Source organism: Lactuca virosa, chromosome 4, assembly GCF_052849685.1.
Source record: "Lactuca virosa cultivar CGN04683 chromosome 4, Lactuca_virosa_CGN04683_v6, whole genome shotgun sequence".
Lineage (NCBI taxonomy): Eukaryota > Viridiplantae > Streptophyta > Magnoliopsida > Asterales > Asteraceae > Lactuca > Lactuca virosa.
This window is the reverse complement of record NC_136429.1, coordinates 516750159-516766611: the sequence shown is the minus strand read 5'-3', so window position 1 is coordinate 516766611 and position 16453 is coordinate 516750159. Positions and strand designations below refer to the sequence as shown.

Below are 16453 nucleotides of genomic sequence, written 5' to 3'. Positions count from 1 at the left end.
TTTCAGGACTCAGCAACAGACTTCGAGGACGAAGTCTAAAATAAGTGGGGGGGAGTTGTAACAACCGGTTTCATGTACGTAATTAAATTCAAGCAAAACTTCATATTTTACACTGGGACTCAGCGAGATGGAGGCCCAACTCGTCGCGTAGGATCGGCTGCGGATCGGGGGGGGGGGGGTTTAAGTGACCTACTCGACGAGTCGGGAGACCGAATCGGCAAGTAGGAGCTGTCTGAGTGAAACCCTAAATTTGAGGGTTTGCACCCTATTTAAACACTTTATGACGCCTCCACCCCAGCCTCCATCACCTCCAAACCCTGTCCACGAAACCCTAGTCAACTTTTGAGTGTTCTTGATCTATTTTGTGCCATTCTTTGTGATTTGAAGTTGGAAGAAGGAAGGAAAGACTTGGAGATTCAAGAGGAAGTCAGTAGATCCAGTGATTTGGTTGCATTTCCAGCTTGTTTGAGGTAAAAAGCTCCTACCTTCACTTCTTACTTGTTAGATCTACTCTAGGGCTTGCGTTTTGTCATCTTTGGGGCATTTCTAAGCCATTTTCGGGTTGTAGGGTGTAATGTAGAGGAATGGCTTCAGATCTTGAACCTTGGAGGGTTCTCATGGCATAAAGGTGCCAACTTTATGGCCATGAGAACCCCATGCATCTTGTAGACCTCATTTTTGGATATTTTGAGCTTAAAGACCCATGCATGGACGTAAAGTTCGTGACTTTACGTGTTATATCGACCCTAAGAGGCCAGATCTACCCTTTGGATGAGATGAGCTCAACATAAATCGAGTTTATGGACATGGACTTTGGGGGACTCGGCGAGTCGTTCTTGGGACTCGGCGAGTCGGGTATTGATTCCCCGACCTTTTTTGTTTTTGAGGAATCTGGTTGAGTCTAGAAGGGGACCAAACAAAGATGGACGTGATTATGGACCTGGGAATCATGGGACTCGGCGAGTGTATGAGCAAACTCGGCGAGTCCAAGGCAATCTCCCAACCCATGAAGACAGACTCGATGAGTTGTTCATATAACTCGGCGAGTCATAGACTGAACACATTCATATGATGAAGATGAACTTAACAAGTTCAAGGATAAAGTCGGCGATTCGGTTGAAGATGGTCCCGATATTATGGTTGAAGGAGAACCCGTTGAGCTCTTGCTAGACTCGACGAGTTGTTGGACCAACTCGACGAGTCAAGTCAACTGGAGGTTGACTTTGACCAAAGTTGACTTTGACCCGGATTTGAGTTGACCCTTGTAGGGGTTGTGGGTACGAATTGATAACTTAGAAGAGTTGTCGTGTAGGGACTGATGAGTCGAGGAGAGTCGATCTTCACATCGAGGGCAGTATTGATAGTTTCATTTTATTTACTTCTTTTTATAGTTTATTTTTGCACATTCCATCTCATTTTAGTTAATGTTCATGCATATTTTCTCTTTTTGTTATTTTTCTCCTTTACCGGGTGCTTTCCAGTCTTTTGAGCTTATTTGCAGGATTTATCGAAGACTATTTGTCATTGGAGGTATGGAAGGAGTGCTGGACTTTTGGAAGCTTGCGGTTTGCTTATGGACTTGAAGTGGTGTGATTGGGCATGTTGTCAACATAATCAAAGGAGCAAGTTGGGCTTAATTTCTAAGCGAGAATGATGATGAGGCGACACGGACTCGAGCTATGAAAGATTGAAGGAGCATTGGACCAATCATTGGAGGCTTTGGAATGACACAATTAGGCTCTCAAGAGTTATGCATGTGGGCTGAAGTGTGAATGAGAAGATTGGGCTAGATTTTATTTTAAATGGCCCAAGTCCCATAATCAGCGAGACCCACACGGTCCGGGTGGACCCATACGCGGTCCGCGTGAATCGTGCTGAATTGATCCCGGGTTTTGACTTGTTGACTCTATTTGTGGAAAGTTGGTGGGTAGTTTTTGTGCAACTTTTTGAATCCGGAAATGAGCCTTATTTGCTGGAGATTGAAGGCATTATTCTGATCCAACACTTGGAGAAAACCACTCTTTTGCTCTCAAGAACATTGGAGAAGAAGTTGAAGAATTGAAGATTGGTGTTACAACGTTTACATCTTGCACTTAGAACAATGTTTGGTACCACTAAACTTTCTTGTATTTCCTTTATTTTGGCCATGCTTGGCTAGAGTTTCACTTGGTTGATTAGGGTTTAATCCCATGGATGATTGGTTGTTTTGAAGACTATTATTACCTTGTGTTTGAAGTTTATGGAAATGTTCTCTAGTTAAACCTCTTGTTATGTTTGTTTATCTTTGATCATGAGCTTGGATGAGTGAACATATATTTTTGTTGATCAATTTCTTGGTTAAGTAATGGACTTTGAGGTTGGTAAGCAACAAATGGTTTATATGTTTGTTTTCATTTCATTTAAACCATGGGAATGTTTCCTCCATAATGATAATGTAAGCATTTGATTATCTTATGGATTTGGTGACTCTTAGAACTCAAAGCTAATTGATTTTCACAAGATTACATGTTTCATTGATTTTGTGACTTTAATTAAGGGAATGTGTTAGAGCTTCTCTAATTATTTTAATATCTAAGAATAGTTGAGGCAATTTGTGCTTATGAATTGCTATAGCCAAGTTAAACCAATTCACAAGTGTTATTATATTTAGTCTAATGATAAGTCAACCATATCATCCATGTGGTATATCCCAAAATCAACAAATTTTACTTCATTGAATTCAACCAAAACTTTTACTTGTTTACTTGTCATATTTACATTCTAGCTAGTTTTAATTTTGTCAAACAATCAAAAGAATTTAACCCCCCTGTTTTACTTTTATTTTTGTTTTACAAGTACTTGAACGAGTGATTTACATAGAGATTTAAATTGAACCAATCTCCGTGGATACGATCCCTTTACCACTGTACACTATTTTAGTGTGTAATATTTAGGGTATTTATTTTGTTGGCCTTGACAACCACCAAATTTTGGCGCCGTTGTCGGGGATTGGTTTATTTTTAATCAATTTGTTTCTCTATGCCTAGATCTCAGGGTACAGGTGACTTGATTTACAACCCATAAATTGAAAAAGAAGCAAGGCGTTTGGCGAAGGAAAAGCAAATTGAACGTGGTCAAACTTCTAATCCTCACGGGGATCCGGAGGTTGAACCCGCTTCATCAAGTGATACGGAAGCCGATTCTCGTCCCGACCCTCGCCAAGAAATTCCCGAAACACCACCTCTACAACAAAATCCACCCATTATCGAACCAATTGCAATAGTGGACGGAGGAGAAGTTCCCGAAAGAACTTTGAGGCAAATGATGGAAACCGATGTTACACAAACTCCAACCGGTATCGATTACCCGGTTTTGGAAGGAGGTTCGGAATTGAGTCAAGTTTAGTCCATCACCTCCCAACTTTTCATGGATTGGAGAATGAAGACCCACATAAGCACTAGAAGATGTTCCGCATTATTTGCACTAGAATGAAGCCACAAGGGTCAACCGATGAACAAATCAAGCTAAGGGCATTCCCCTTTTCATTGGCCGATAGAGCAAAGGATTGGTTATTTTATCTTCTACCGGGGTCAATCAACTCATGGACCGATATGGAAAGAGCTTTTCTTGACAAGTTCTATCCCGCTTCAAGAGTCTCAAGTCTTAGAAATGAGATTTGTGGAATCCGCCAAGGTCAAAATGAGACTTTCCATGATTACTGGGAGAGGTTTAATAACTTGTGCTATAGTTGCCCACATCACCAAATCCCAGAGCAACTCCTTATTCAACACTTCTATGAGGGATTGCTACCAATGGAGAGAAGACTAGTTGATGCCTCAAGTGGTGGAGATGTCTTTAGCAAAACTCCACAACAAACAAGACAACTCTTCAACACCATAGCCGCAAATTCCGCCAAGATATGAAGAGAGAAACTCAACAAAAAGTCAATGAAGTTGGGGCATCAAATCTCGAGTCTCAAATCAAAGATCTAACCTCTGTTGTCCAAAAGCTACCCATAGGACAAACTCCCCAAGTGATAGTTTGTGGAATATGTGCAACAATGGGACATCCTACGGATATGTGTCCCATTCTTCAAGAAGATGCGGAACATGTAAATGCCACGGGAGAGTTCCAAAACTACCACAACAAGCCATCCAGTTATCAAAATGCATATAATTCGAGTTGGAAGCCAAATCCCAACATGAGCTACAACCCAAGACAATTGCCTCAAAATGCATTGGCTAGACCATCTTATCCGCCACCACAACCTCATTACCAACACCCGTAACCACATTATCAACCCAAACCGCACCCTCCACATCATCATCAACATTCCCCTCAATCCCAACCAAGTAGCTCCGGAATGTCTCTCGAAGACATTGTCAAATCCCTAGCCACTAGTACCCAACAATTCCAAAAAGAGACAAGGACTAGTATCTCCAACCTTGAAGCACAAATGGGAGATATAGTTACATCCATAAGCAAGTTGGAGTCCCGTGGTAAACTCCCTTCTCAAACCGAAAAGAACCCAAATGTCAATGTAGTGACCTTGAGAAGTGGCAAACAAACTGGAGAGAGTAGTTTAAAGAAGAAGCCAAGGGATGAAGAGGAAGAAATAGAAGTTATTCCCATTGAAGAATCTATAATCAAGGACGATGCACAAGCCGGAGTCCCAAGGAAGACTACCCCTCTAGTAACTCATATAGCCACTCAACCGCCGTTCCCCTCTCGACTTGCAACTTCAAAGAAGAAAATAGAGGAGAAAGAGATTTTGGACACCTTTCGAAAGGTGGAAGTAAATATCCCTCTACTTGATGCAATCAAGCAAATCCCTAGGTATGCAAAGTTTTTGAAAGAACTTTGTACCAACAAGACGAAGTTGAAGGGAAACGAGAAAAATTCCATGAATGTAAACACATCCGTGGTTTTTCAAAGGAAGCTTCCACGTAAGTGTAAAAATCCGGGAATGTTTACGGTTCCTTGCAAGATAGGAGATGTCAATTTTAGTAGTGCCATGCTTGAACTTGGCGCTTCTATTAATGTCATTCCCTATTCGGTGTATGAATCATTGAATGTTGGTCCTTTAAGTGAAACTGGTGTCATAATCTCCCTTGCGGATAAGTCAAGTGTCTTTCCTAGAGGTGTTCTGGAAGATGTCCTAGTACAAGTAAACCAATTAGTATTCCCGGCGGATTTCTACGTGATTGATCTAGATGAACAAGTGTCCTCAAAGTCGGGTATAATTCTACTTGGGAGACCATTCTTGAAGATGGCTAGAACAAAGATTGATGTATATGCGGGAAGCTTAACGATGCAGTTTGATGGGGAGACAATAAGTTTTAACATCTACGATGCTATGAGATATCCTAGTGATGTTTCATTTTTGTGTTTTGTTGATGTTATTGAACCATTAACCCAAGACTTTTTCGAGTTGTCTAATAGTGACATGTTGGAGATGCTTTTGAGCAAAGGATTTGATTGTGGAAAATTAACCAAGAGGTTGAAGCTCTACTCAAGAAAACCACTCAATTTAGTGTGAAGCAAATTGAATTACCTCAAACTCACACGAGATTGCCACCCTCCCTTGTTCAACCACCAGAATTAGAATGGTCCTTCCTCAACATTTGAAGTATGCGTACTTCGGAAACAACGAGACTCTTCCGGTCATCATTTCAACTCACTTAACCCAATGTGAAGAAGAGCAACTCCTCAAAGTGTTGAAAGAACATAAAGAAGCAATGGGTTGGACGATCGTGGATATCAAAGGGTTGAGCCCCTCCACTTGCATGCATAAAATTTTGATGGAGAATGAATGCAAGCCGAGCCGAGACGCGCAAAGAAGGTTGAATCCGCCAATGATGGAAGTGGTCAAGAAAGAGATATTGAAGCTCCTTGATACGGGAATGATCTATCCAATCATGGATAGCAAGTAGGTGAGTCTGGTGCAAGTCGTGCCAAAGAAGACAGGAATCACAGTGGTCGAGAACAACAAAGGTATGATCGTTCCCACCCGCGTGCAAAACGGGTGGAGAGTATGTATTGACTACCGAAAACTCAATGCTAGCACACAAAAAGATCATTTCCTGTTACCTTTCATTGACCAAATGTTAGAAAGGTTGGCCGGGAAATCCCATTATTGTTGTCTAGACGGGTACTCCGGTTTTCACCAAATCCCGGTGGCACTGGAAGACCAAGAAAAGACAACATTTACATGTCCATTTGGCACTTTTGCATACCGGAGAATGCCATTCGGATTATGTAACGCCTCGGCTACTTTCCAACGTTGCATGGTTAGTATCTTTTCGGAGTATGTTGAAAATATACTCGAAGTTTTCATGGACGATTTTACGGTATATGGCAACTCCTTTCAAGAGTGTTTGACCAATCTCACCAAAAATTTGAAAAGATGTATTGAAACAAATTTGGTTTTAAATTTTGAAAAATGCCATTTTATGGTGAGTCAAGGTCTTATTTTGGGTCACATTATGTGAAAGAAATGAAGTTAGGTAGATAAGGCCAAGATAGATGTTATTCAAAGCTTACCTTACCCGACTTGTGTTTGGGAAGTTTGTTCTTTTTTGGGCCATGCAGGTTTCTACCGGAGATTCATCAAAGATTTTTCAAAGATAACAAGACCAATGTGCCAACTCTTGCAAAAGGATGTTGATTTCGAGTTCAATGAGGCGTGCAAAGAAGCTTTCGACAAGCTCAAAGAGTTGCTTACATCCGCCCCCATCATGCAAGCACCAAATTGGAACCTCCCATTTGAGATCATGTGTGATGCAAGCAACTATGCAATAGGCGCCGTTTTGGGTCAAAAGAATGGAAGAGCCTCCCATGTGATCTACTATGCATCGAGGACACTAGACAATGCTCAAAGCAACTACTCCACCACGGAGAAGTAGTTATTGGCCATAGTGTTCGCTTTGGAGAAGTTTAGGCAATATCTACTTGGCACCAAAGTTATTGTGTATTCGGATCACGCGGCTCTCAAGTACTTGATGACAAAGAAAGATGCAAAGCCAAGACTCATCCGGTGGATCTTATTATTGCAAGAATTTGATTTGGAAATCCGGGACAAGAGTGGATGTGAGAATCTTGTTGCCGACCATCTAAGTCGGATCACTTCAAATGAAACACCTTTCCCGTTGAGGGATGAGTTTCCGGATGAGCATCTCTTTTCCCTTACTCAATCTATTCCTTGGTATGCCGATATCGTTAACTTTTTGGTCACAAAAAGGTATCCCGACACATTCACGCGTGCTCAAAAAGACAAGTTGAAAAGTGATGCAAAATATTAAGTGTGGGATGAGCCTTATTTGTGGAAACATTGTCCCGATCAAATCATTAGGCGATGTGTGCCCCAACAAGAGCATCAATATATTTTGCAATTTTGTCGTGAATTTGCTTGTGGGGGACACTTCGGACCTAGCCGGACCATGAGAAAGGTCTTTGAGTGTGGACTATTTTGGCTAACCATGTCACACGATTGTTATATGTTTTGTAAAAGTTGCGAACGATGCCAAAGAACGGGAAACATTTCACAAAAGAATCAAATGCCACAAAATCCCATCCTTGTTTGTGAAATTTTTGACGTATGGGGGATTGATTTCAAGGGCCCATTTCCCATTTCGTTTGGCAACGTTTACATCTTGCTCGCGGTTGACTATGTTTCTAAGTGGGTTGAAGCCAAAGCCACACGGTCGGATGATGCCAAAACGGTTATCGAGTTTTTAAAGTCTAATGTTTTTGTGAGATTTGGTGTACCTAGGGCGTTGATCAGTGATCAAGGGACGCATTTTTGCAAAAAGATTATGGAGGCTTTATTGAAGAAGTACAATGTGACCCATCGTGTTTCAACCGCCTACCACCCTCAAACGAATGGTCAAGCAGAGGTTTCGAATCGCGAGGTGAAGAGTATTCTTGAGAAAACCGTGAATCCTTCAAGAAAAGATTGGATTTCAAGGCTTGATGATGCCTTGTGGGCCTATCGAACCGCGTATAAGACCCTGATAGGAATGTCTCCATTTAGGTTGGTTTTTGGAAAACCATGTCATCTTCCTGTGGAATTGGAACACCGTGCATTTAGGGCGGTAAAGCAATGCAATTTCAACATTGATGGGGCGGGAAGGCATAGGAAGCTTCAACTTCAAGAGTTGGAGGAGTTAAGAAATGACTCCTATGAGAACTCAAGAATTTACAAGGAGAAAACGAAGCTTTTCCATGACAAGTCCATTACCCGCAAGCATTTTGAGCCGGGACATAGAGTTTTGCTTTACCACTTGAGATTGAAATTATTTCCCGGAAAGTTGAGGTCAAGATGGATAGGTCCATTTGTTGTGCTAAATGTCTTTGAGCACGGAGCGGTTGAGATCCAAAGTGAAGAAACAGGGCAAATCTTTAAAGTCAATGGACATCGTTTGAAACCTTTCTATGAAGGTTTTAACGCAAATGTCTTAGATGCCATCCAATTGGATGCCCGGTATACTGAAATCGAAAGGGAAGGACGTCTCGCCAAAGACGTTAAAGAAGGGAATTTTTGGAAAACTTAAAGTTTTCATCGTTTCTAATCCCAAATAAATGTCTTAGATAGATCATTTTTGCATTTAGCATTTCTTCTTCGTCCTTCTTGCAATACAAAAGTGTTGGATTTTAAGACCTTGTGTCCGTTTTGGCCAAAAGGCAAAAAATGAGAAAATTGTTGCAGTATTAACGCGGACCGCGTGTAATCGAGGGTTTGTCTGTGTTAATAAAGAAATGGTTCGCGTGTGGTTCCCTAAAGTTTCCGCGTCCATCTTCAGAAAGCAGAAGGATTTCAGGCTAATTCACGCGGACCGCGTGTAATCGCAAGTCCGTCCGCGTGGGTTATTAAAACGGACCACGTACCATCTCCAATTTCGACCGTGTGTAAATAATGCAAAGCAGAATAGTTCCAGGGTTATTCACGCGGACCGCGTGTACTCGCAGACGCATCCGCGTGACATGTTGACTTTCGTTGACCGCGTCTTGACCAGGTTTGACCACAACTTAAACCTAATAACTCTCCAGCCGGCCCTTCTTCGTTCCCACTTCTTCTTCTTCCTTTCGCCTAACCTCCATTAGAGCTCCTCCATCTTCAAACTAAAACTCAGTTTCCCGTCAAACCACCGGTCGGAATTTCGTGAAACCACCGCCATTCTCTCCCATTTTTCGAGCTCTACAAGCCCCACCAAAAATCCGGTCCGATCTGTTGCTGCAATTCCGGGCGCCACCACCACTCAACCGCCACTTTCTGGCCGTTTTCCGGCCAACTCCGGCCATCTTTCGCGATTCCGACAACACCATTGTGCTCCTCTTGGACAAGACTACAAACCCCACCAAAAATATCTCTCAAAGCTCGCCGGAATTTCAAGCCATTGCCAGATTCCTCGGGTTTTCGCGGTAAATTGCTTCTCACGGGATATTGAACAAAGCTTTAAGCTTGGGGTGGAGAGTTGTAAGATTTTCAAATCCCGAATTTTGGCGCGCAAAATTTTCAAATTTCAAAAAAAAACGGGTACATTCTTTCCTTGACTTATATGCATGTTTTAGAACATCAATTTGTATGGTATTGCATCTATTGAGTCTAGGAAATGTTTCTTGCATTGATTTTTGAATTGTTTTAGAAGTCTATAGGGAGTCGATTGGGAAATTGAATTGAAAACATCATTTGTTGGGATTGGATTCGTGTAGTTGTTGTTCTTCTTGTAGGTAGACCATGTCTACGTCTAAAAAACGCCCGGCTGTCGCCTGAGGCAAAGCCCCAGCTAGAAATCAAAATGATGCACCCGACATTCCAAGATTTCGGGATGCCCAAGCGGCCGAAAACTACATGAAAAGCCTGCCTAGAAAGGTTGCATCCACCAAATTTGTGTGCAGATCCACGCTTATGTCATTAGGGGTTCTTGAAGGGGTCACCCAATTGTTCCGTAACATCGGGTGGGAAAACCTTATCAATCTCATGGCATACACTTACGAGCTCCCCACTAGAGAGTTTCTTTCCAATTGCGGGTTAGATAACGAAAAGAAAAAAGCCGCATTCCAACTTCTAGGGGACCGAAGGTACATTGATTTTGCAGCAATAAACGACATCTTGGGCTTGCCTTCTTTGAACACATCCACGGTTTTCGACATTTTACCTGCCGAGTTCAACCATGAGACCTTTTGGACAGAAATCACCGGGGGTATCTTTTCATGCACTGGTCGGGATAAAGCAACCTCCATCATTCACCCGTGCCTCCGTATTGCCCATCGCATCTTGGTGTGCACTGTCTTTGCCCGAAAACAAGCCGGTGAGGTCACAAAAAATGAGCTTTTCTTCCTTTGGTGCATGACACGACGTGAAATCCCACCAATCCTGGACTTTGCTTCGTTCTTTTTCCATAAATGCGCACTCATGAGAACCAAAGCGTCCGGTGATATTTGAATCGGTAGTTTTGTCACCCTATTAGCCCGTGGTCTTGAAATCGAACTTCCAGACGAATACCAACCTGTTGAAAATAAAACTCTTTTGGATGAGTGTGCTCTCACAAACATGCACCACATCCGTCGCCGGAGCAGGAACAGTTTCACATGGTATTGTCCTCAAGGGGTTGGATATCTTGTTCTCCCTGATCCTCGAGTCTCCAACTTCATCCCCCACGATCGCAGTCAGTGGAGACTCGCGAGGACCATCACTCAGTCAGTCAATGAGGATGCGTCCCAGGCTCAAGATGACATCGAGATGCATGCAGATGAGGTGTCCGGTGATGAGCCTACCCATGGTCCACAGCACGCCCAGCCCCAAGCACCTCCCGGATATTACCCGCTTCCCCCCAATTTTTCCGAACGGTTCGAGACTCTTTGCGTCTCCAACCAAATCATGTCCCAGCAGATGCACCATATGTAGGGGTGGTACCAATCCCAAAACCATTTTGAGAACGTCCCACTTCCTCCTCCCTATCCATACCCACCACCCACCTACCCTTATCCACCTCCACCTTAACCTTACCCCTACCCCCAATACCCATACCCTCCTCTAGAACCCCCGGTTTAGGTACTTTCGCCTCGCCCCAAGCATTGAGGACAATGCTTATTTCTAAGCTTGGGGTGGGGTATTCCCTTTTTCTCTTTGATTTCTCATGCATTTTAATTAGGTTGCATAGCATTTTAGTCTTAAATTGCATTCATTCATTTTTTTTTTAAAACTCCAAAAAGATTTTATTTTCTGCTTTTTCCCTTTTTATTTTTGCATGCCATTTAGCTTAGGGCATAAGCATTCATGCATTTTTGTTATCTCTTTATTCTCATCTCCGGACATCTTTACTTGAAAGACACAACACACCTTAAATACAATTCTTTTGGAAACTCACATAACAAATAAGAATCACTCTTAGGGACTTTCAGTTGTTGCTTCTTCTCTTATATATACGTGGGGAGAGAGTGCAAGTAGTTGTGCATATGAATCGACCCATGTCAAGTGTGGCATAAGTAGGGGGACAACTTAGCCCCGTGCCGACTAGTCCCTCACCTGAATTTTCCTCACAAGCCACAATAAAACCCCAAAGAAAGGAATAAACGATAGATTTTGCTATTTTGAGATCTCTAGTGTCTAACTGCTACAATTCACATCATATCTCACTACCTTATGATTTAGACACATTTTTCCCACTTGATCTCGAATTAGCCTTAGTGTAGTTATGCTCGTTTGGCCTCTTGTTTGGGTTAGACTTAGACTCTGCTTATAGTTGTATATAGTTTTGTATTTTTTTTTATTATTCAGGCTATACTTGTAAAACTCCTGTGGTAAACCAAAAAAGTGAGCCAAAAAAAAAAAGACAACTATCCCTTTTCTAGTTTTGTTTTGTGAGTCAAAAGTAAATTGTTAAAAAAAACAATCACTTTACCCAAGAATTTCAATAAAATCTAGTGTGTAGTTTGTGTGCGTGAAATGTCGTATATATCCAAGTTGTTTGGAGAAGTCAAATTTTGGATCTTTCGTGAAATTTGAACCTTATGTTTGTGGTTCTAGTCTTTAGAAGATAATATGTTAAAAAAAAGAAAAAAAAAAGAAAAATGGTATCGAAAAGTCGGATATTATCGCAATCATAAAATGCGAGTGTAGTTATATATTTTTAGTGTTTTCCACTTTATGTCTTGAGTTATTGTATTTGTAACATGTATTTGGGGTTTTGTTGTCCAAATAATAATAATAATAATAATAATAATAATAATAATAATAATAATAATAATAATAATAATAATAAAATAATAATAATAATAATAATAATAAATAAATAAATAAATAAAAAGGGGCCGGGCCACGAAGTTGTATCCATTTGTTTGCTTTTGTAAATGTTTAGTTTTTCGGATTCTAGCTCACGTAATTAGTTTCTAGTTTGATGTTCTTCTAGTTAGATATCATTTTTGTTGGCAACTACGATGATGCTTTTTCTCATCACGTGCTCGATTCTTCACTTTATATGATCTTGTTTTGGTGGAAGCACTTATTCTTCTAGATGATGATGGTTTGCCAACCTTTGTACATAGCTCGTTCCTTGCCATTTTTTGCCCGAGTTATCTTTTTGCTAGATTTTATTTCTTGGCGTGGGGTTGAAGTTGTGAGGAGTGAGGATCATCCTAACCGAGGGACACTTTCTTATGGCTAGTAGGCTAGATCGGATCACGAAACAATGTCACATAAACCATACTAGTGAAGTATGCATGCTCGTTTTGCATCTTGATCAACATGTATCCTTTGCTAAGGGCGTGTCGTGAATTTCTACCTAAGATGTTCATTCTTTTTTGTCTTTTTAGGATAGTTCATCCCAAGTTCATTTTAGTCTTGTCTTACTTGAGGACAAGTAAGGTTCAAGCTTGGGGTGATTTGATAGTTTCATTTTATTTACTTCTTTTTATAGTTTATTTTAGCACATTCCATCTCATTTTAGTTAATCTTCAGGCATATTTTCTCTTTTTGTTATTTTTCTCCTTTACCGGGTGCTTTCCAGTCTTTTGAGCTTATTTGCAGGATTTATCGAAGACTATTTGTCATTGGAGGTGTGGAAGGAGTGCGGGACTTTTGGCAGCTTGCAGTTTTCTTATGGACTTGAAGTGGTGTGATTGGGCATGTTGTCAACATAATCAAAGGAGCAAGTTGGGCTTAATTTCTGAGCGAGAATGATGATGAGGCGACACGGACTCGAGCTATGGAAGATTGAAGGAGCATTGGACCAATCATTAGAGGCTTTGGAATGACACAATTGGGCTCTCAAGAGTTATGCATGTGGGCTGAAGTGTGAATGAGAAGATTGGGCTAGATTGTATTTTAAATGGCCCAAGTCCCACAATCAGCGAGACCCACGCGGTCCGCGTGGACCCACACGCGGTCCGCGTGAATCGTGCTGAATTGATCCCGGGTTTTGACTTCTTGACTCTATTTGTGGAAAGTTGGTGGGTAGCTTTTGTGCAACTTTTTGAATCCGGAAATGAGCCTTATTTGCTGGAGATTAGAGGCATTATTCTGATCCAACACTTGGAGAAAACCACTCTTTTGCTCTCAAGAACATTGGAAAAGAAGTTGAAGAATTGAAGATTGGTGTTATTTTCTTTCCATCTTTCACTTACAATAATGTTTGGTACCACTAAACTTTATTGTATTTCCTTTATTTTGGCCATGCTTGGCTAGATTTTCACTTGGTTGATTAGGGTTTAATCTCATGGATGATTGGTTGTTTTGAAGACTATTATTCCCTTGTGTTTGAAGTATATGGAAATGTTCTCTAGTTAAACTTCTTGTTATGTTTGTTTATCTTTGATCATGAGCTTGGATGAGTGAACATATATTTTTGTTGATCAATTTCTTGGTTAAGTAATGGACTTTGAGGTTGGTAAGCAACAAATGGTTTATATGTTTGTTTTCATTTCATTTAAACCATGGGAATGTTTCCTCCATAATGATAATGTAAGCATTTGATTATCTTATGGATTTGGCAACTCTTAGAACTCAAAGCTAATTGATTTTCACAAGATTACATGTTTCATTGATTTTGTGACTTTAATTAAGGGAATGTGTTAGAGCTTCTCTAATCATTTTAATATCTAAGAAGAGTTGAGGCAATTTGTGCTTATTAATTGCTATAGCCAAGTTAAACCAATTCACAAGTGTTATTATATTTAGTCTAATGATAAGTCAACCATGTCATCCATGTGGTATATCCCAAAATCAACCAATTTTACTTCATTGAATTCAACCAAAACTTTTACTTGTTTATTTGTCATATTTACATTCTAGCTAGTTTTAATTTTATCAAACAATCAAAAGAATTTAACCCCCCTGTTTTACTTTTATTTTTGTTTTACAAGTACTTGAACGAGTGATTTACATAGAGATTTAAATTGAACCAATCTCCGTGGATATGATCCCTTTACCACTGTACACTATTTTTGTGTGTAATATTTAGGGTATTTATTTTGTTGGCCTCGACAACCACCAAGTACAGACACTACGCGACATTGAGGTGAGTTACCTTCCAGTAGAAGTGGGTCTAAGGGACCAATGTCGGCCCACTAGTAGTTGTTTAGTGGAGACAATCGTCTTTGTGATAATTGTCTGGTTTGCTATTGCCTGATGTGTTCATATGTCAACATGATTATGATATGATATTATATGCTAGTAGTAGGGGTGAAATAGTCCCCGTGTCCGGTTGAGATAGACCGGAGGGTAGGTCGGCACCCCAGAATAGCCTGACATGGGTAGGTCAGCACCCCAGAACTGTCCGATAATATGTATGTTGTTTGGTATGTGGTATGATGGGGGAACTCACTAAGCTTTGTGCTTACAGTTTCAGTTTTGGTTTCAGGTACCTCTTCATCCAAGGGGAAGGAGCCGACGGTGTAGCAGCGCATCACACACACACATGATTTCCGCATTGAGTTTTCTGGGATTGTACTCTGATATTTTACCACTTAACTTTTATGCTGTTCGAGGCTTGCAATCTGTAAATTGGTGTTGAAACAATTTTACTTATGTTTTCTGTGAGCTATTTCTGAAGTAATATAATTAAACAAAAATTGTTGGGTCTTGATTTGGGGATGTTACACTTTGAGGTTTTGACTATGTCTGGATCCACGTATATAATCCTCACAGTTTCCCATGCATATTTTTTAGTTTTTTTCTCCACAATTGACGACAACGTACCCTCTAGGATTCCCGAGTAGATGGCGACGGTGTCATCTTACCCTTCTCGACTACATGCCTCCCTTGGATCGTTAGACTTAAGAACATTTCAGACGCCTTGTGCTTGCATGAACACACCTTGATCTTGATGGCCAAAGCAACATAATTGCTTTTGCACAAGCGAGAATATACCATCTTTGTTGTTTTTGTGCTTCCATTGCATCTTTTCGGGGTTGGATCTTTGGCATAAAACTGGTTTTGATACCAAGTATGTCCAACAAAACTGCTTTATCTTTGGATACAAGAAACAATCGTGAAACAGAGGGACAAAAAGGAACAGACAGACGAGGATGTAACTAAACTTGCTCTTTAAGTTTTTATTAAGAACCAAATAGAAAAACTAAAATACATAAATAAAAAATGTTAACCTCCATTTATACGAAAAAGAAATTAAAACATAGTCTAATACAAACAGATAAGACTTCAATTTAAATAAGGAAAGTTTCCAAAACAAAATAGATTTTGATTATCGTGAAGAATGCTTAATTCTAAACATGATCGTAAAATGGTAACTTTTTCCATTTAACAATATCATTCAAACATAGATTCATTTAGATCCGAACCATTAAGATTTAAATCATCCAAACCTCTAACTTAGTAATGGTTAATTACTCAACTTATTTTCTCGTGCTCATTGCTAAAAGATTCTACAACAAAATAATGTTTTTACTCAAAAGTATTTATTCTTTTGCATTGATGGTACGCATTATACTTCTAACATGCTTGAGTAACGCGTCAAAAACCATCACATAACTCAAAGTAGTGAAGTACCACTTTCGGCAAACCAAACAAAACAAAATAATCGAGACATCAAAGAGACTTTACACTTCTAGAACTGGGTAAAAACGTGTTATTGGGTTAATGAAAAGTCGTAAAAGAAAGTCAATACAAGAATTTATTAGGGTTTTTATTGCTGAGTCCCAAAAAAACAAACCCACATTCAATGCAGAACGCGGTTTTAGGGAGACGATGTACATGATGATGATAATTTCGCGACACATACACTACAGTAACAAGTGACAGGAGTGGGCCGGGGGGGTTGGGCTGACTTTAGCTTTAAGCTGCTGTTGCCCCCTGCGTACTACCCTAGCTGTGCCAGCATGCATGAGCTTTGAGTAAATGCACTCTTTGGGTCTTCGCTGTCACCTCCAACCCACCCCACTATCCCTTTTGACTCTTTAAGTCAGCCTCTCACTCCATTGTTTCTTTCTTTCTATATATCAATAACCTTACCCTCTT

The 16453-nt window shown here is 40.4% G+C and overlaps 1 protein-coding gene across 1 annotated transcript; it reads left to right on the top strand.

The window, feature by feature from the left end:
• The first annotated feature begins 4342 nt into the window (after positions 1–4342).
• LOC145107081 (uncharacterized) lies at positions 4343–5518 on the top strand. The gene has a single exon (XM_079043953.1). The coding sequence runs from the start codon at positions 4343–4345 to the stop codon at positions 5516–5518; it is 1176 nt and encodes a 391-aa protein (XP_078900079.1).
• Positions 5519–16453: the final 10935 nt, after the last annotated feature.

Bases quoted from the DNA above. Each gene is read 5' to 3' on its own strand.
- LOC145107081 (XM_079043953.1), top strand. From the start codon at position 4,343: ATGTCTCTCGAAGACATTGTCAAATCCCTAGCCACTAGTACCCAACAA.